We start from the raw sequence: 19,950 nt of genomic DNA, 5'->3' as shown, positions 1-19,950 counted from the left end.
TCCCGGTGTGCCCCGCTGACCCCTTCCTGGATCCCGGCGGGATCCCTGTGCCACCCCGGCTGATTCTGGCGTGCCCCGGCGATCCCTGGAACGATCCTAGTACGTCCCCAAGGAAGTGGCGGTGGCCCCGCGGCGGCTCCCGGTGCCCGCCGCGCTCTCGGCGGCGATCCCGCCGCGTGCCGCGCGGATCGCCGGCGGGGCCGCGGCCGCCGGCGGCACAGGCGGGCGCGATGCCGGCGTGCGGCGGGCACCGGCGGCCGCTCCCGGAGCGCTCCCGGCGCTGCGCGGTGCCGCGGGAGGAGGAGCCGGCGGCCGGGGCGGATCGCGGCGGGGCCGGGCCGGGCTGGGCGCGGGTGGCGGGGGGGCCCCGCCGGACCATGTGAGGAGCCCCGACGGGGCGAGCGGGGCCTCCCCGGCCTGGGGGCACTTGCGGAGCCCCGCGCCCGCCCACCCACCATGGGGGATTTCTACGACCCGGAGCACCCCACGCCGGAGTAAGCGCGGGCCCTCCGCGGCCTCGGGCCCGCCGGCGCCGCGCGGCAGCCGGGCTTCTTCCCCTTCCCCTTCCCCTTCCCCTTCCCCTTCCCCTTCCCCTTCCCCTTCCCCTTCCCCTTCCCCTTCCCCTTCCCCTTCCCCTTCCCGTTCCCCTTCCCCTTCCCGCTCCCTCGCCCCTGCCCTTTCCCCGGCCCGCCGCCCTCCTCCTTCCCGCCGTCCTCCCGCCGGTCCGGGGTAGGCCGCGCATCCCCGGCCTCGCGTGATGGCCGCGGCCGGGGCGGGCGCGGGGAGCGCGGGGCGCGGGCGGCGGGAGCGGCCGCGCCGCGGGTGCCGGGTCGGCTCCGGGGCTGCGTCCCCGCTGCCCCTGCCGTGTCCCCTTCCCTGTCCCGTCCCTGCCCGGGGGTGCGCGGGGGGAGCCGGGCGGAGCGTGCGGACGTGTCCCGGCCTCCCCGCGGGGCCATTTTTCTGTACCTTCTTTATTATTATTGTTGTTATTAATGCTGTTTTTCCTAGTTACCGAGCCTCGTCTTGGTTTTAGCCCTGGAATTCTCTCCCCTCGGGCGGCCCTTGCCCTGACCCCATTTTCTGCCAGGAGGAAGGAGCCAGGGAAGGGGGAGCAGCCTAATGGCCGGGAACTCTGGCTCTCCTTTGGAGGGGGAATTTCACCAACCCACCCCCTTGATCCCGCCAGGGCCTCCGGCTTTATCGCCTCTCCTGAGAAGTCACTCCGTCCCTGCCGGGTTTCTCCCCCCACACCCGTTTCCCGCTGGTTCTCAACGCTATTTTTACATTTTTAGACTTCCTTGGCGAAGGATTCAGGGGCTCCATAAACTTTGCCAGCTCTGGGGTGGAAGGAGCAGACATCTGGCACGGAGCACCCTCCAAGCAACGGCCGGATTGGAGGCAAAGCTAAAAATGGTGGTTTTTTTGAGCAGGGACAACAGAGCAAACCTTTTTTGAACGAGTTCTGCCCGTGCCCACCTGGAGCAGCTGAGGAACGGCTTCCCCTTGTTGCAGCTGAAACGATGCCGGTGGCTGAGCCTTCTAAAATTAGCGAGGAATGGAGACTTTCCTTTGGAATCCAGGTTGTGTTTTGCCAGACATGGCTCCTGGGATGGGAGTAAATCCTGGTGGGATGATCACTTCCCTGGTGACCCTCTGGGTCCAATGGACTCTCGTTCATCCCAAAACTTTTAGGCTAATTCAGGTGTTTTACCTTTGTCATTTGGAGCCTGTGGAGGGACCCTTGTGCCTGGGGTTGATCTGGCACTTGGAATTTGGTATCCAAAATTGTCCACGTTGTCTCATGTCGCTGTTTGTTGGCTAAAAATGTCCGGTGGTGCCAACCTGGCCTGTTGAAAGGAGCTGGAGCGGCTCCTCTAACGACTTTCTAGTGGAATTATGGATTAATTGGCCTGGTTTTGGGGTTTCCTTGAGTTGGCTGTTGCGTGTTGGGACTCAGAAAGTTTTTGGGAGCTGTCCTGGTGTTTTTAGGGTTGTTGTTTCCCCATCCCCACCTCGAATCCCGGCGTTCCGTTCGTTAGTGGCGTGCCTTAATTTGGATGTGCTTTTCCCAGCACAGAACTTTTACCTGGAGAAAGGGATCCTTTGGGAGAATTGGTTGAAGGTTGTTAGGAACGTCTGGGGATCTGTTGGGTGTTTGGGAAGAGTGGAATTCAAACGGAGCCGTGCTGCCTGTGGGATGTTTGTGGCTTCCCCCATTCCTTACCCATCGCGGGGTGGGATGAGGAGGCGTGTGCAGGGTTGGTTTTTTTGGGATGAGCTGCTTTGGTAGCTCGGAACGTTGGGATCGTGCTGCTTGGAGAGGTTTGATGAGAGCCCGGTGAATCCTCAGGCTCAGCCTTACTTTTCTTGGGAATTATTCCCTGGATGGTTTGGGTGGGAAGGGGCCCTAAGGATCGTCTCATCCCCCCCTTGCCATGGCAGGGACACCTTCCACTGTCCCAGGGTGCTCCAAGCCTGGCCTTGGACACTTCCAGGGATGCTGCTGAGCTGGAGCTCCAGGCTGGCCGGAGAAGGTGGATGCTGAGCCAGGAGCTGAATGATGGCTTTTACTGGAATTTTCCTGTAGGAAAGGAACTCTGGCTGGCTTTTACCTCGTGGGTCGCTCTCCGTGTCCGCTTATCAACCAGAGCTCGCATTCCTGGGAACTTCGGTGTCCAGCAGAACCAGGTCTCCTTGACTTTTTGGATGCTTAAATTTGGGCCAGCCCAATTCCCAGAGCTCAGAGGTGCCACCACATTCCACGTGGAGCTTCTCCATGGAGTTGCCCACGCTGGCCTGGACCTGTTTAGAATCCCAGACTGGTTTGGGTTGGAAGGGACCTCAAAGCCCATCCAGTGCCACCCCTGCCATGGCAGGGACACCTCCCACTGTCCCAGGCTGCTCCAAGCCCTGTCCAGCCTGGCCTTGGACATTCCAGGGATCCAGGGGCAGCCACAGCTTCTGTGGACAAGCTGTTCCTGACGGACACGGACGGATGTTTGTATCCTGCTGTGAGCAGAAGCCAATTCATCTCTTGGTGCTGCTGTTTCCTGGAAGAATATTCCAAGATCATCCCCATCCTGATGGTGCAGGAACCTCTTGGACCAATGACACCTCCATGATGGGACAGAATTCATACTCCAAGGATTTCTTTTCCTCATGTTCGTCTGTCATCGTGGAAATTACATTTATACATCTGCTTCTGGAGACCTCCCCAGCAGGAATTCAGCTCCCTTTTGGAGGAAGAAGCTTTTCCAGCCATCCCGGTGATCCTGGTGGGGCTTGCTGGGTGGTTTGGAGGGTTGGGATTTAGGATCAGACTATGGAATATTCTGTTGGTTTTGTTACCATGACTCGATACAGATTCAGACAGTCTGGAACTCCAGGTTTCTTGGTTGTGGCTGTTCCCAAGGAATTATTTTGATGCTCCTTGGAGTTGTAGAGTCTCCCAGGCTGTTCCCTGTTGGTGTCACTTTGGGATGTTTTTTTTCTGGGAATCTGGTTTCTGTTTTCTGCTTTTCCCTAAGGAAAACCATCCATAAGGTTGGTTCCCTCTGCACAAGCTCCTGGCCAAAGTGCTGTGGTTCAACACCCACATGTAGGTCCTGGAGCATGTTCCAATCCACCTGGGAGATGCTGAGGGGAGGGAAAGGCTGAGTTTTCCACCTGCATTTCCCTTGGAATGCTCTTCCCCTTTATTAAGGAGATTCATGATGGTCTGTGGGATGGGAAAAGGGAGAAGCTTGACTCTCGCAGCTTGAGCGTATCCATGGGTTTTCCAGCTTTAAAGTGTCTGGAAACTTGGATTATTTAAGGAAAATTCACTTTATGTGTCTGGCCTTGGGAGCCTGAATGGGGAATTTGGGATCCTTACCTGGGACATTTCCAGGAATGGGGCAGCTGGAGCTTCTTGGGGCAGCCTGTTCCCAGATGTGCTGATGGAATTTTAAATATGATTTGTTTGGATATTTAGAAAGGAAGAGAGGATTTATCAGCACCTGTTTTTAATGGGCATTTTTCCTTCCAGAATTTTAGAACTCCTTGAGGAAAAGTCTTGAGGACGTCCCAGTGTGGCTCTGGTTGATGGAGTGTTGGTAGAACAGGCTATTTTCTTTTTCCTTGATTTTTTTCTTGACTTTTCCCATTTTTTGGAGTTAAACTTCTCTAAAAATGCTCCATCCCTGCAGCTACACCACTCCTTCAGCTTTTTGGGATCCACACCAGAGGCTGCAATCCCTGGGAATGATGTGGAGGTGGACCTAAAACTCAGGAGAATATGAGCCAGGAGTCAAAATTTGATCCCAAAATATTGATGTGAGGAAGAGGCTGGTTCAGGAAGGAGCCGGAGCTCCTTGTGGATTCTCATTTCCAGTGGATTCCCTCTGGATTGCTCCAAGATTTTACAGCTTCCACAGCATCTTTGTAATTCCCTTTTCCCCTTCCTGTTTGAAATGCAGCAGTGGAAGTTTTCCAGCTGGAAATCCAGAGTGTGTCATTCCCAGGTAGCAGGAAATAATTATAATTCCCCAGCTTTTTGCAGCTGGAAATCCAACAGGAAAAATCTCCAGAGCCTGGTGCTTAGTGTTTGCCTGCACAACCCATTCCCAGATTGGAATTTTATGGCAAATTTCTGGTGTAAAGGAGCATGAGAAGGATTTATTCTCTCCTGTGGGATTGAGAGCAATTCCCAAGGTGTCCCTGCTCCTGCTGGGCAAAATCCCAGGACGTTAGACTTCAGCTATAATTAGGTAAGAAATAAATCCTTGGAGAATTTCTATTTATTTCTATCTATTTTTATTTATTTTTGTCAAAGGAGTGACTTTGAGCTCATCAAAGGGCCTTGCAACGTTCTGTTCCTTATTTTTTGGGTTGCAGGTTGCAGCTGCTCCCCTTTGGAATGGGATTTTAGGATCACCTCATGATTGGGAATTGCCTTCCTGTTAAATTTGGGATGAGTCTGGGCTCAGAACGGGATATTTGGACCTTTGATCTGGTGAATTTTGGGAATATTTGGTGTTGCACGTGTGTGAAGTAGGAGGTGGTGACACTAAAATTTCCTGGTTTTTCCTCAGTGTGAACCTTGGGATGGAGGGGACAGGATGGCTTCTTTTTTTCGGGGGATGTTGGGAATGGGTGCCACGGATCCATCTGTGTCCCAAAGAGAGAATTCCTTGTTTTCCGGGCATTTTGGGAGACAAAGGTGCCGTGCAGTGCCTGGGGGGGGGTGATGTCATTCAGGCTCCATAAGATCCCGCTTGGAATTTGCTGCCCCATTCAGGGAAAATCCCCCGGGATGGGGATACCTGATAGGCCAGGGGGGTGATGGAGGGCTGGAAATTCCTGGATTTCCCGGGAAAACAGCAAGTGTTGGATGCTGGGGGCCATTCCTAAATCCTCCCCCTCCGAGGGAGGGGCTTGCTTTGCTGCTCTGGGGAGTTTTTTTCCCTGATTTTTAGCACAAATCCCAAATTCTTTGCTCAGTTCAGGTGGAGCCTCAGCACCTCTGCATGCCCAGGTGCTGGGAATGAATCCCAGTCCCTGGGAATGAATCCTCATCCTTGGGAATGTCTCGGTCCCTGGTAGCAACAATTGTAAGTAAACTGGGATTTTTCTGATTATTTGTTTAATTTTAAAATCCCGAAATTCCTCCAGTTTTCAGGTTCCAGGACTTCCTCCTGAAAACTTTTTCCTGCTCAAACCTATTTTAACTTAAATCAGAAATTTACAAAGAGCAACTTAAAAACAGCAACTTAAACACAGGAACTTTATCTGGGCACGGATAATTTTGGGATTTGAGCAAAATGATAAAAAATTGGGGTTTTTTTTTCCCCCTACTATTCCCACTGATTCAATTTTCAGTCCTGGAAGTGGCTCTGTGCTGGCAGGGGAAGCGTTTTGGTGGTGGAACTGAGCCTGAGCTTTAAATCTGGCCTAACTTTGGCTTTAGGATGGTTTTAATTTGAATTATGAATTGTTAATAAGGGAGGAAAATCCAGGGTGAAATGATGCCCTTGGCTGCTCTGATCCCACATCTGTGTCCAAAGTTTCCATGGAATTTTGGATGTAATGTGGATTTGGGGGTTCTTTGGACAGCTGGGTTTTAATGTGGATTTTGGGGGTTCTCAGTGCAATTCCCACCTGTCCATCCCTCCCGTGGTATTCCACAGGGAGAGATCCATGGGAAGCCACCCTGGAGGTGCTGAACTGCATTTGTGTGTGGATCCAGGCCCATCCTTTCCCCTGCACCCTGGATGGACTCAGGGATGTGCCCAGATTTTGGGATTTCATTTGGGAAAATGCGCTTTTCCCTTTTTGGAGGGTTTTTCCTTGGAAGGCTCTTTGTGCCCCAGGAGGGATTTGGGGCAGGGATTACCTGGGAAGTGACCCCGTGGCCATGTGGTTTATGGGAAGGTGCTGACTCCCAAAGCTGCTGCTGGAATCTCCTTCCCTGCTCCCAGAGGAGGAGGGGAAAGTTTTCCAAGAGCCATGCTTTGAATTCCAGCGGGGATTTGTGCCTCTATTTTGGGTCCCATCCCACTTCCACCCCCATCCTCATCCTCACCCTTCCATCCTCCTCCTCTCCCTCCCTGTGCCAGGTGAATCCCTTTCCCATCCTCCGTGGGAGCAGTTTTGCTTTTCCTGATTCCTGTCAGGATTTCAAGTGGAATTTCTTCCTTAGGTGTGCCCTGAGCAGAAAGGGAAAAGCAGGATTTGGGGGGAGTTTGGGAGTTTTCAGGCAGCTGGGAGAAGGAGCAGACTAACTGGATATTTTTTTCTTTACTGGACTTTTTTCCTGGAGCACATCTTGACTTCTCTGAAATCCTAGAATTATGGAATAATTCCATTATGGAATAAATCCTAGATAAATTATGGAATAATTACTAAATGAAGTCACTCAACCCCTCCTCATTTCTATAAATGAAAGGATAAATCCCTATTTTCAATATATTTGTCTCCTTCTTTCCCTGGAATATCCAGTCCTCCCTGTTCTTTCCTATTCCAGCACAGGAGAAACTTCCCTTGCTCCAAAATTCCAGCTCCAAACCCTCCGTGGGGATGTCTAAACCAGGAATTGGGGATTTTGGGAAGCAGGAGAGCTGGATTTGGGGATTTTGGGAGGTACCTTCACCTCATTTCCCGGGAAACACAGCTTGGATTCCACCTCCTGGTTAAATAAGACTTTTTCCAGGGATTTTCCCTACTCATGTGAGTGCTTTTGCCTTTCCACTCTCCATGTTTTTTTTTTTTGGGAAGGAGCAGGATTGCCTGTTACCTTGCCAACTCTTTTCCTGCCTGCCCCTTCTCCATTTGCAGTGTGGTGTTTTTGGGAGCAGGGACACGTTGGGATATTAAAAGCCCAGTGCTCTGCACAAAAGCCTTCCCAGGAATTCCTCCCAGTATTCCATTAATATTCCATTAAACACAGGGACAGCTGCACTTCTGTCCTTGGTTTTTTATCCCACCTTAGGGATTCATAAGCAGAGGAGCAAAAGCACTTCAGGCCTGGGAGTGTTCCAGCAAATCCTTCAGTGTGGAGGATGGAAATAAATGGAGGGGAAAATTGGGATAGATACGTGGAAAGAATTCCTGGCTGTGGGGGGAATGAGTTTTCCCAGAGAAACCATGGATGTTGCATCCCTGGAGGTGTCCAAGGGCTGGGAACAGCCTGGGATGGTGGAAGGAGCTCATGGCAGGGCTGGAATGGGATGAGCTTTAGGGTCCCTTCCATTCTGGAATTCTGGGATTCTGTGAATTGGAACAGCAGAGAGGGAATTTCCTCCCCAGCTTCCAGGGAATTACATTCCCAGCAGAAACCCAGGGGTGCAGCTCTCCATCAGCATCCAGGAAAAACGGTAAAACCCACCTGGATAATTCCTTTTGGGCTTCAGGATCTTGTTGGAATTCCAAATTTCCAGCTGTGGTGTTGGTTTGGTTCGTTGCCTTCCAGTTTCCTGCTGTGGATGAGGGTGATGATCCATGGAATTCCAGCTGCAGCCAGGATATTTCAGGCTAACCCAGCCTGAACAAAACAGGTTAAATCCCAATTTCCTGAGCTGAGCTTCCCTTTCTTTGAACATTGTGGTGGCTTTCAGATGGATCTCTGTGAATTCCTGAGCTGAATTCCTGCTGGGAATGGGTCTTTTCAGCTCCCAGGGCTGTTAGGCTGCTGATGCTTAGATAAAAAAAAGCCCCAAGCTTCCACATTTTCCTCTTTTAAAGGGAAGAAAAGAAAAAAAACCTCAGTATTTAGGGGAGATGAGGCTCCTAAAGTTTTGTCTTTTAGACTTTAGAAGCCTGAGGGCATTTTTTGGCTCCTTTTGCATAAGGAAAACCAGGATAAAATTCCAATTATTGTGTGGGTTGCACTTTAAAAGGAGAAAAATGTTCAGCTCAACCTGTTGAAGCACCAAGAAATGCTGGAGCTGCTGAACCCTGGAATTAAAATAAAATTTTACTTTTTATCACCATTACTGTGGCAAAATTGGGATGTTTCCGTCAGGAGAGAAGGTGATAAAGTTTAAATATAAAAAGTTTTCATCAAAATACATGTAAGGTCAAAATATATGTAAGGAAAATTCAATGTAAAGAATTTTGGTGGAAATGTGGCCTCAAATAAATAATTTTGGTTGAAATGTGGATCCATATTAAAAAAAAAAAATATAGAAATGTGACCCATGTAAAGAATTTTGATATAAATGTAGTTCTGTAGTCTTAGAAAAGCTTTTCCTGGAATTTAAGTGGTGCCTGATTTTTGTTTTTTAACAAAATTAACACATCGAGTAGCTGGAAACAGATCAAAGGTGGTGAAGCTTCCTGGTGCTGGGGTTATTTTTTTGTTCTTTGGTTGATTTTGTGGTTCTTTAGGTTATTTTTTAAAATTTATTCAGCACTTCTCAGGGTGTTCAGTTTTATTTTGGGTTTCACCAACTCTTTTCTCCTGACTTTCCCAGGAAGGAGCCACAAAATTCCGTGTTCACTTTCATCCCAGTTCTATTTTTGGTGCCTGCAGGGAGCAAGGTGAAGCTGAGGGAATTGTTCCAAACCTGTGGAGCTGGAAAACCCCTGGGTTATGTGTTGGGAGCAGGGGGGTTTTATGTAACTTCATCCCAGTGTGGGAGGAATTTGGCACAAAGTTCCTGAGGGAACGGCTGCGCCTTCCCTAATTTTGGAATTCTATTTTTATGTTTTTGTTGGGTTTTTTTTTTGTTTTTTATTTGGGGAGAAGGAAGAAGCTGGAAAGGAAATGGGATCCATAACCCTGCTTTTAGGAAGGTCAGCACCTTTTATTTTAATTGATGGAATCTCAGAATCCCAAATGGTTTGGGTTGGAATGGGATCATCCTGTCCCTCGCAGGGACACCTTCCACTATCCCAGCCTGCTCCAAGCCCTGTCCAACCTGGCTTTGGACACTTCCATGGATGGGGATCTTTTGTTTCCTCTCTTTTTCCTGCAGGCTTTTTCTGGGATTTGAAGGATCCTGACTCTCTTTTCTCTTTATCATTAATTATCCTTGTTATTAATTATAAATATGAAATTGAATTACCTCTCTCTCAGTATACAGCTGATTAAAGATGGATTTTTGTGTATAAAGAGTTATTTTTGCCTTAGATCCCTCAGCTTCCACCTGGTGGTCGTAATTCTCTGCTGCATCTCCTTAGGAAGTCTGGAAAATCTTCCTGGAATAATCACTGAGGTTGGGAAAGACCCTTCAATCACCAAATGCAAGGTTTTTGTTGAGTTTTGACCCCACAAAATCTCAAACCCAAACCACGTGAGGCTTCCTGAAAGTCCCAAACTCCTCTTTTGGTGATCCTGAGATTGGAAGCTCCTTTTAGGCCTTAATTCCAGTAAAGTGGTGCTCTTGGAGATCTCCTGAATCTGTGGGATTTGGAATTCCTGCCTTGCCTGACCCCATTGAATCCGGCTGGAACTCCCGGCTCAGGTTTCCCTGATGGAATCAAACCCCGTTGGCGCTGCTCTGGGAATAATTTATGGGTTTTTATTAAGCTGGATCAATTGGATGGGATCCTTTGGAGGGGCAGGAGAATATTCCTGAGGGGAAAGTTCTTCCCTTTGCTCCCAGTTCCCAGTTGGGGATGGTTTCAGTGGGGACGCGGGTGGTTCTTGTGCCGTCACCGCGTCCGCGTTGCTCCGAAACGAAAATCTTGAGTTTTTCTTCCAGAATTGGGTATTTCTCATTGAGCTGGAATCTGTGAACTTTTCTGTGGGAAATCTTTGGCTTTGTCACCACAGCGGTGCTGAATAAAAGTTGGTAAAATGTCGGAGAATTCCAGCCCTGAGCTGTGTCGGAGCGCTGGAGAGGGGTTTGGGATCTCTGGTAGATCCATGACAGAGGAAGGGTTGATGTCTTGGCTGAGGTGTGTTGGTTGGGCCAAGAAATTCCCTGACACTCTCCAAGGAACTGAGCAAAGCAAGGAGAGGGAGTTGTGTTCCTGTTCCTTCTCCTTCCCTGAGGAGAAACAACTTCGCCGTGGGATCGGAGCAGAAAACTTGGGAAGAGTGGAAAATTGGGAGAACCTAACTTTTCTGTTGGCTCGGCATGGAGAATGATCCTAATTAATTCATTTTCAAGCTGCCAAAGTAGGGATTAATTATGCAAATAGCCAGGGCAGGTGCACAGCAGTCAGACCTTCGTTAATATCTTTAATTTCTGTCAGTGAGAGGCAGAAACTTTCAGTTATTCAGGAAAGTATTCAAATGGAAGGAATCCTAAATCCACCTTTTTCAGTCAATTTTTGAGGGTTTTATTTCTGCAGCATGTTGGAATAACTGGAGACAACACTAAGCTAGCAGTTCTCTCCAAAAAGGTTTGCTCTGTCCTAATCCATGTGGGATTTTCCAGGGAATTTTGGAGCCTCCCAACTGTGCCCTGCTCCCCTCAGAGCCTGGTTTGTGTCCAGGTGTTGTTGGTGTTTCCCTCACTCCGCGTCCCACATCCATCCCATTCCAAATCCAGATGCCCAATGCTTCATTTCTTGTTCCTACCTGCTGTTCACACCTTCTTTTCCTGTTTTTTTTTTTTTTTCCATGTTTCCCCGGCTGGATTGCAATAGAGAAGAAGAAAATGAGGTGAGTAAAACCAATTGCAACGTTCCTGGATCTCCTGTGAGCCCAGCTGGGTTGGTTTGACTGAGGCATTCCATGAATCCAGGGCTGGATAAAGCAAAGGGATGCTTTTCTGGGATTCCTCTGGTTAAATGGGGAAGGAGGGGCAGTAATTCTCATTAAATTAGGGAAGGAGGGGCAGTAATTTTTATTAAATTTGGGAATGAGGGGCAATAATTCTTATTAAATCTGGAAAGGAAGGGCAGTAATTCCAGTACCACTTGTGCCACAAGCACACGAGAAATGATGGCACAGCTTGGTGTGGGTTGGTGCTGATTATTTAAAGACTTAATTTGTAAAAATAATGAGTTTTGCTGCCTGTGACTCAATGAATTTATTGGGAAAAGAGAAAACTTGGAGGCTTGGGATAGATTTTAATCTCCTGGCTTTGGAATGAGGGCTGTTAATCATTTTGGATGTGCTTTTTTTTTTCCATTTTGAGTAATGTTCCCTTTGTGTAAAACAGGAGAGGAAGGAGAATTCCTCTTCTCCTGGGGAGTTTTTCAGTAATTCCCACCTATTACATTTACCAATTTACCTGTGGAGTGTGTTTCAAATTCTGGGAATTGTGTTTTGTTCAAGTTGCTGTTATGTAAGGAAAAAAAAATCCCTGGAAGGGTGAACAGATGAGGGGAAATATCCTGGAATGTGTCAGCTCTGCTGAGTTTGCTGTGGGAAGGGGAGGAATGGAAATGTGGCAGCTTTTTTTTGCCTGCAGATCCCATATTTGGGAAAAGGTGAATTTATCCAAACCCCCTTATTCCCGTTATTTCAGAGCTGTTGTGCTTGAAATTAAAAGGATTTTGATCAAAACATTGACACTTAAAATAACAGCACCAAAGTTGTAGCAAGAAGGAAAGTTCTGAAATGCTGATTCCCTGAATTTCCAATATTTTAACCTATATATTTATTATATTCTTATTTATAGTTGATATGATTAAAAAATCCTATCCCTGATAAGAATTTGACCTGTGGGGATCCTTCAGGGTATAGTTGGAGAGGAAGCTGCTCCCTTCTCTTGTCCCAAGTTGAAGTAAAAAAATTGGGAATTTCTGGTTGTAAGGATAATAACTGATCCAGGATTCTCCCAAAATGCTGTTCCCTCACTCTTCAGGAGGCTTGAACTCCTACAGGAGGGTGGTCTCAGTAGTGTTCATTTTGTGCTTCATCCTTCCATGAATTAATGTGGATGAATCCCAGGATCACTTTTGTTGTGTGGATTCTCTGGAAAGCCAGGATGGCATTTTCAGCAGGACTTTGTGGAGATGTTTGTGAGTTGTGCTGAGAGGTGCCCATTTCAGAGCTGGAGATTCCTTTTGTCCAAAGTCAATGTTTTGGATTCTCTTTTAGCCATGAAACTCCTTTAAAATCATCCCTGAAATGTCCCCTAATAAAAGACACAGATTTCAAGGAAATTCTTTTGGGTTTTGCTCCCGGTTTTCCCACAGCGAAGGGAATTTTCTGCTGCAGATCCAGAGTGATGCTGGGTTGGGTCCCCAGGACAAGTCATGGATAGACCATTAACAAGTGCTCACAATGAAACCCCCAGTGTGTTGAAAAAGAGGAGTTTTTGGGATATGTGATGTCCCAGGGTGCAGAAAACACAGGATTTCCAATCCACCAATGTCTCATTTAATCATTTACTGTGGTGCCTTGATCCTGGGCAGCTCCACGTTGTTTTCCATGAGTTAAAGGATAACAAAATCCTTAATAATTCACAGGGGGCTGCAAGAAACTGCTGCTCCTGCCAAAAATGTGCTCATGGCACAGCTACAGCAGCAAAACCCGGCTCTGGACAATTTGGAAATGACTCTTTCCATTGGAATTAGGGTTAAAACACAAAATATAATTTCCAGAGCAGCTGTGGCTGCCCCTGGATCCCTGGCAGTGCCCAAGGCCAGGCTGGACAGGGCTTGGAGCAGCCTGGGACAGTGGGAGGTGTCCCTGCCATGGCAGGATTGAAGCAGGATAATCCTGAGGGTCCCTTCAACCCAAACCATTTGGGAATTCCGTGATTCTGATGCAATTTGGATTTTTGGAGATAGGTACTATTGACAACAAAGCCCTTTTCCCGCTTTATCTTCTCCAGGATGTTATTCCTGGGACACAGATGAGCTTTAAGATTTAAAACAGAGGAAGAAATGCTCAAATGGAATAGAGGGTGCTGCGTGCTCTGAAAATTCCTGGATTTGGGCTTGCAAGGTGCTGAGTGAGCTCCTGGGTAGGAGGCAGCCAGCAGCTCCTGGTGGGAAGGACATGGAGCTTGGAACAGTCGGTTGATCCAGAGCTGATGGAGTCATCATGCACCACTGGCTCCTGATGGGAATTCTTGGGGAGTTGTTCATTAATGCTGGTCTAGGCCTGAGCCTGGGAACTTGCAGGAATTCGTGATGACCAGGAGAAGGCTGTTGGGGGGAGGTGGGAAAGGATGGGGTTTATATTCCTGCTGTAGTTGTTATTGGTCTGGTTTATGCTGGGACCAAATTCCAGAATCCCAAAATGATTTTGGTGGAAAAGGACTCTCAAGATCATCCAGTGCCACCCTGGCTATGGGCAGGGACACCTCCCACTGTCCCAGGTTGTTCAAAGCCCCAATTTCCAACCTGGCCTCGGGCACTTCCAGGGATCCAGGGGCAGCCACAGCTGCTCTGGGAATTCCATTCCAGCCTCTCCCCACCCTCCCAGCCAGGAATTCCTAATTCCCAATCTCCCACCCATCCCTGCCCTCTGGCAGTGGGAGCCATTCCCTGTGTCCTGTCCCTCCATCCTTGTCCCCAGTCCCTCTCCAGCTCTCCTGGAGCCCCTTCAGGCCCTGGAAGGGCTCTGAGCTCTCCCTGCTGCCTTCTCCAGTACTGGAAGGCTGCATCCAGGTGGATTCACATAAACAAGTGCACTTTAAGCTTAAAACTCAGGATCTTTTGTAGCCTGGGACCACAGAAACAGCATAAAAAAGGCAGAATTTTGCCCTCAATTAACTTTATAAGCTGAACTCTCTTTTTCAAAAAAATAGGAATTAAATGATAAAAGGACTTTGAGCTTGGTCATTAGTAAGTCAGATAAAAAGGCTCAGCCCAAACCTCAGAGGAGGCTTAGTTTCAGGCTGGAGAAGTCTTAGGAATTGATTTTTTCAGGACAGAGCCAGGCAATAAAGATAGACACAGGGTATGCATTTCTCTTTTATCATCATGAAAAATTCACCAGGTGAAAGAAAATGCTGCAGAACTGAGTTGAAACCCCCCCCAAAATCCAATTCCTCCAACTGCATCTTCTTTTTCTTTCACAGGGCAAACCTGAAACGGTGCCGAGAGCCGGTTTTATCAAAGGCCCCGTGTTCAAAGGCGTCGCCTCGAGTCGCTTTCTGCCCAAAGGCACCAAAACCAAGGTTAACCTTGAGGAGCAGGGAAGACAAAAAGTGTCTTTCAGTTTTAGTTTAACCAAGAAAACTTTACCCAATCGATTCCTGACTGCTCTGGGAAACGAGAAACAAAATGAAACTCCCACCCCTCCAGCGGTTCCCCTTCCCGCTGATTTTAACCCCAAAAATAAACTGGACCTGGGGGACACCGCCAGTTCAGCCGAGGAATCTTCGCCTCCGAAACCGAAGGTAGAATTGGGGAAGATTCATTTTAAAAAACATTTACTGAACGTCACGGCAAAGCCACCCCCATCTCCGGCGGCGCCGGTAACGGAACCGGTGGCCTTGGCCGTGGATCTCCCCCCCACGCCGCCGCCTCCCCCGCCACCGCCGCCACCGCCGGCGTCACCGGTGCCGGTTCCTGGAGCCGCGGCCCCGCTGGCGACACCGATGCCGGCGCTGCTGCTGTCGCCGCCCGGCGAAGCCGAAGCCCCCGTGCCGAGGGAGCCGAGCCAGGCGCTGCCCAGGGAGGCCTCGGAGCCGGACGCCAAGCAGGATCCGGCGTCGCGCGGCTCAGAGGAGCGCGTGACTCCGCCCGCGCCCGAGCAGACACAGGTAACCCCGCCCAAGGAAGATTCCCATATTGGGAAGGAGGATGAGGTTCCCGACAGCTCAAAGGGTGCTCCCGTGTGCTCCCGGAGGCAGGGAGCCAAGAGGAAGTTCTCCCAGTCGGATGGCGCGCTGCAGGGCTCCGAGTCCGACGAGGATTCCGTGAGGACCTCCTCCAGCCAGCGGTCGCATGAGCAGAAGATCTCGAGCACGGAAAAGGACAGAGATCCCAGACGGAGCTCCGCGTCCCTCCGGAGCGATGACCTGGGCAAGTCCTCGTCGCGCTCCAGGTCGGACAGGGATGAGAAGTACTCGAGCTATTCCAAATCAGAGAGAGACTCGCGGTACTCGTCCTCCCGCTCCCGCTCGGAGAGAGAGAGAAGGCGAAGCCGGTCTCATTCGCGTTCCCGCTCCGACCGCAGCTCCCGAACCAGCTCCTCCTACTCCAGGTCAGAACGCTCGCATTACTACGACTCCGACCGCCGGTACCACCGGAGCTCCCCGTACCGGGAACGGTCGCGCTATTCCCGGTCGTACGCGGACAGCCGGGCGCGGGAGAGCTCGGACTCGGAGGACGAGTACAGGAGGACACATTCCAGGTCCAGTGACTCCAGGCGTACGTCCTCCCATTCCTCCTCCTCCTACAGAGACTCGAGATCCTCTTACTCCAAGTCGGACAGGGACAGCAAAGTGGAGTCGTCTCATGCCGACGTGGACAGGAGAGGGAGGTCGTCTTCAAAAGCGGATCGAGATTCCAAAAGGACTTCTGAAAGTGAAGTATCCAAAAGGTGCTCTCCCCTTGATGAACTGGGCTATCGGAAGGGGACATCCCATTCCAAGCCCGACAGTAATGTGAATTCCTCCCGCTATAAATCCACCCCTTCCAAGGCCCCCGCACCAAAGCCTGATAAATTTAAGAGTTCTTTCTGTTGTACAGAATCAATTGAAGAAATCAAGTCCAAGTCTAATTCTCTAGATTTAGAGACCTCTTGTGTAAAGAACAATGAGATCAGGGTGTCCAGTGTGAAAAAGTTGGAAAGGGAAAAGACACTTTCTCCATTAAATCAGTTCAACGATTCTCCCGCTTTGCCGAAGGCCGACGAGTCCAAGGCAGGTTTGGCAAACTCAAAATCCGAGGAACTTGCAGCAAACGAAGGCCATGACAGTGTTAAGGAGCAAGAAACGTTCTTAAGGGCAAAGCACGATCCCTTGAGAATGTGTTTCCCCACGGAATCGAGCGTGAACGGCTCCCCGGAGGGTCAGGATGAAGGTCTGGCAACTTCCAGTGCCTGCAAAGCAGAGGATGTTGCTGCATCCTCTGACCACGGCCCGGGTCGGTCGGAAGCATCGCCTGCCATCAATACCAGCCCATCATATCCGTTGCCATCCAATGGGTTTGAGAGCACGGATGTGTCCCAAGAACAAGAGCTGGATGATTCCCGGGTCCAGTCCAGCGAGTGCAACAGCCTGTTCCAGGAAGCGGAGGCTCCAGAGCCGGAGGAAGCCGCTCCTCTCCCTGCCGTGAATGTAGATCCCACTAACGCTGACCTGAAGAAGTTGGATGAGGAGGTGACTCACACTCTGTGTGACAAAACCAAAGAACCTGTTTTTTGCTACATTTCTGATGCCACCCCTGGTTTGTACCACTCGGAAGTGGAAATCGAAGCGGAACCTGCGGATTTGAAAGTGCCATCCGAGACTTTCCTGGACGTGCAGGTGGAGCCACAGACGGTGACGTGCGATTACGAGAGCGCGGAGGATTCCCATTCCAAGTCTGCCGGGGAGGATGAACAATGCCATCCTTCCCATAAAATCAGCCTGGCAGTGGAAAGCTCGAGTAGGGATTCCTCCCAGGATGGCTGTTCCCTGAGGCTCCAGTCGGATCATCCCGTGCTGGAGGAAAGTGTCTCTTCCAAATGGGACGTGCCCCCGCCGGGTGTGTGCCAGGAGCCACTCCAGCATTCGGAAGCCGAAGAGATGCTGGAGTTGGATGCTCAGCACGTTGATCTTGGCTCAGCAAAAGGCAAGTTGTCGTTCCAGAATGAACATTCCTACTATTCGGAAGTGCCGCTGGAGCACCGTGGCAGAGAGGTCGTGGAAGAAAGTGCTGTTTCCACGGAGGGAGCTGAGCTGGATGAGCTGAGGGTTCAGTCTCCCGGCGTATCGGCCGAGAGGGATGAGGGAAGCGAGCCCTTGGTGGCCTCGGCTTTTCCAGACACTTTATATCCCTCCTCCGATGTCATTGTCACGGCAGACGACACGGAGATGGTGACCCAAGCCCCAACGTGTGACAGCAGCGGCAACGCCTTGGAATTCATTCCCGCTGGCCACGACGATTATTCCGACTCAGGGGACAGCAACAGCGAAGGGGGCAGTGAGGACAGTGACACGGAGGACTCGGATTCCGATGATGGGACGCCGCGGAAGAAGCTCCAGTCAGTTGTGGTGGTTCCCAAGAACTCCACCATAGCCATGGAGGAGAGCAGCCCAGGCTCCTCCCGGAGCACCCGGCGCTTCTCCGACCACTGGGATGATGAGCGCCCCGAGCCCAGCAGGCCCTACTATGAGGAGAGGTCAGAAAATACGGGGAGTAAAGGTGGTCCCCAGGTGGAGAGCAGGTGTTCTCCCAGAGGGATGGAGAAGAGTCCGGCAACCTCCACGGAGCTGAGCAGGAAGGAGCTGGAGGAGCTGCGGGCGGATCCGTGCCAGGCCCAGAGCGATGGCGTGGACAGCACGAGCCAGGCGGACCTCACGGCCGATTCCCACGGCAAAGCCGGCACGGAGGAGAGGATGGGGCTGCCGGACACGGCGGCCGTGGGAAGGTCCATGGGCCGGCCGGAGGAGCAGCCCTTCTGCGTCCCGGAGAGTTTGGAAAGCACCGACACATCCCGGCACCAGATGAGCTCTTCCAAGCCTGACAGTCGGCAAGGGCAGGGCGGGCTGAACCAGTCCGGCCTCGGAGACTACTCCAGGCTGGATGGTTTCCGTGCCCCGGAGGAGATGGGTGCCGTGGGCTGGGACTTCTCCCAGCAGGAGAAGCCCAGCAGCACCTACCAGCAGCCGGACAGCAGCTTTGGGATGTACTCGGGCTACGTTTACCAGCCGGGCCCGGGAGCCTATCCCAGCTCCCAGAGCTACTGGCAGGGCAACGGTTACTGGGATGCGAGGGCAGCCAGCAGAGCCTCCGTGGTTAACTACGAGCGCATCCAGGGCCAGGTGCCGGATTCCCTCACGGAAGACCACGAGGAGTTTGAAGAGGACGAGCGTTGGGATGAGGAGTGCAAGCCCCGCTTCCCCAGCCCCTCTGGAAAATCCCAGCTGCCCGAGCAGAAGGAGAAGGGCTCGGTGCAGGCGCACGAGATCAGCAGCAATTCCACCAAGGAGCCGGTGCCTGGCGGGGAGAAGAAGGACGAGGCGAAAGCTTTGGAAAAAAACGACGTGAAGGAACGAGGCCCACCGAAAAAAAGGCGGCCAGAGTTGGAGAGCGACTCGGAGAGCGACGGCGACTCCGGGGAGAAGAGGAAGGGGAAGCTGGAGGGGGAGCAGGTGGAGCCGGCGCCGCAGGATTCCTCCATGGTGGGCAGGTTATGCATCATGGATGATTTCAGGGACCCCCAGCGCTGGAAGGAGTTTGCCAAGCAGGGGAAGATGCCCTGTTACTTCGACCTCATCGAGGAGAACGTCTACTTGACGGAGAGGTAACTGCTGCTTTAGCCTTGTTTTAATTCCTGGAGCAGGTTTGGGATTTAGCTTCCATTTGCTTCCAGGATGGTTGGGGGGTTTTATGGCCGAATTGGCATCCTTTGGAGGAAGGGGCAGGGATGCTGCATTCCCCACATTTGGCAAAGCCACCCCAGGCTCTCTCCTCCTAAAGGGAATCGCCCACTTTGGCCCAGACAGTCCCAAGTGCTGAGAAGAGCTGGAAAATGGGAGGATCAGAGGGCAAGGTTGATTTATTTATACCCTTTACCAGATCCTGCCTGTTTAATGTCCCCAAATGCCAGCTCACTCCCTTTCTGTTGGCACAGGGAATTCTGTCTGGGTGTTGAAAAGCTCTTGGACAAACAAGGCGCTTTTCCAAAGGTTTTGGTTACTTCCTTGTCTTTATCTATCATCTCAGAGGAGCTTTTTTGGATCTAATTGCCATAGTTTGACTTCTTTTCCTTATATTTTTTGCCTTGTTGGGATCCACACTCTAGAGCATTCCCCAAATCCTTCATGGAAGCTAAAATATGAATTAGTGGATTCCCTGCTTTTTGTCTAACTCTGATTTTCTCCTCTTTTTCATCCTCACACTTAACAGCAAAGCAGAGGCTGAAGTAACCAAACCCTCCAATTTGCCTTATTAAAATGTGGGTGTCCAAATAAACATAGACAGGGAGGAGAAAGGAAAAACAGCTAAATATCCTGGGAATTCTCTTTAAAAGAAATCGCCTTTTGCCATCACAAAGTCATCACCAAGCCAAGTGTCCTTGGTTATTCTTGTCCCTAGGGTTATCAATGCGTACGTCGAGAAATTTATTTTCCCTTTTTTTTCCAAAAACCACTGATAAGGATTGAGGAGGAGTTTCTCCACCTGGCTGCTGTCTCACCTGTATTCCCATGCCTTGGCTTCCCAGGAAGAAGAACAAATCCCACCGGGATATCAAGCGGATGCTGTGCGAGTGTCCCCCGCTGTCCAAGGAGGAGCGGGCGCAGGGGGAGGTGGCCTGTGGAGAGGATTGTCTCAATCGCCTGCTCATGATCGAGTGGTGAGTTGGGGTCCATGGATTGGCCTGGAGGTGTCCTGGGAATCCCTCAAATAACCCGGGAATTCCTGAGAGGTGGCAGTGAAGTGTCTGTGCTGGCCTGCAGTGAG

The 19,950-nt window shown here is 50.8% G+C and overlaps 1 protein-coding gene across 1 annotated transcript in view; it reads left to right on the top strand.

Annotated features, from left to right (window-relative positions):
• Nucleotides 1-347: 347 nt before the first annotated feature.
• SETD2 (SET domain containing 2, histone lysine methyltransferase) overlaps nucleotides 348-19,950 on the top strand; it is a 50,579-nt gene continuing 30,976 nt past the window's right edge. Inside the window, exons 1-4 of the mRNA XM_077789996.1 lie at nucleotides 348-494; nucleotides 11,077-11,092; nucleotides 14,412-18,790; nucleotides 19,712-19,843. Coding sequence (XP_077646122.1) covers nucleotides 457-494; nucleotides 11,077-11,092; nucleotides 14,412-18,790; nucleotides 19,712-19,843 — 4,565 coding nt within the window. The 5' untranslated portion in view covers nucleotides 348-456. The remainder of the gene's footprint in view (nucleotides 495-11,076; nucleotides 11,093-14,411; nucleotides 18,791-19,711; nucleotides 19,844-19,950) is intronic.

The sequence above is a fragment of the Lonchura striata genome, chromosome 1, assembly GCF_046129695.1.
Source record: "Lonchura striata isolate bLonStr1 chromosome 1, bLonStr1.mat, whole genome shotgun sequence".
Taxonomy (NCBI): Eukaryota; Metazoa; Chordata; class Aves; order Passeriformes; family Estrildidae; genus Lonchura; species Lonchura striata.
Note: the sequence above shows the minus strand (reverse complement) of the source record. Positions and strands in the feature narration are given on the sequence as shown.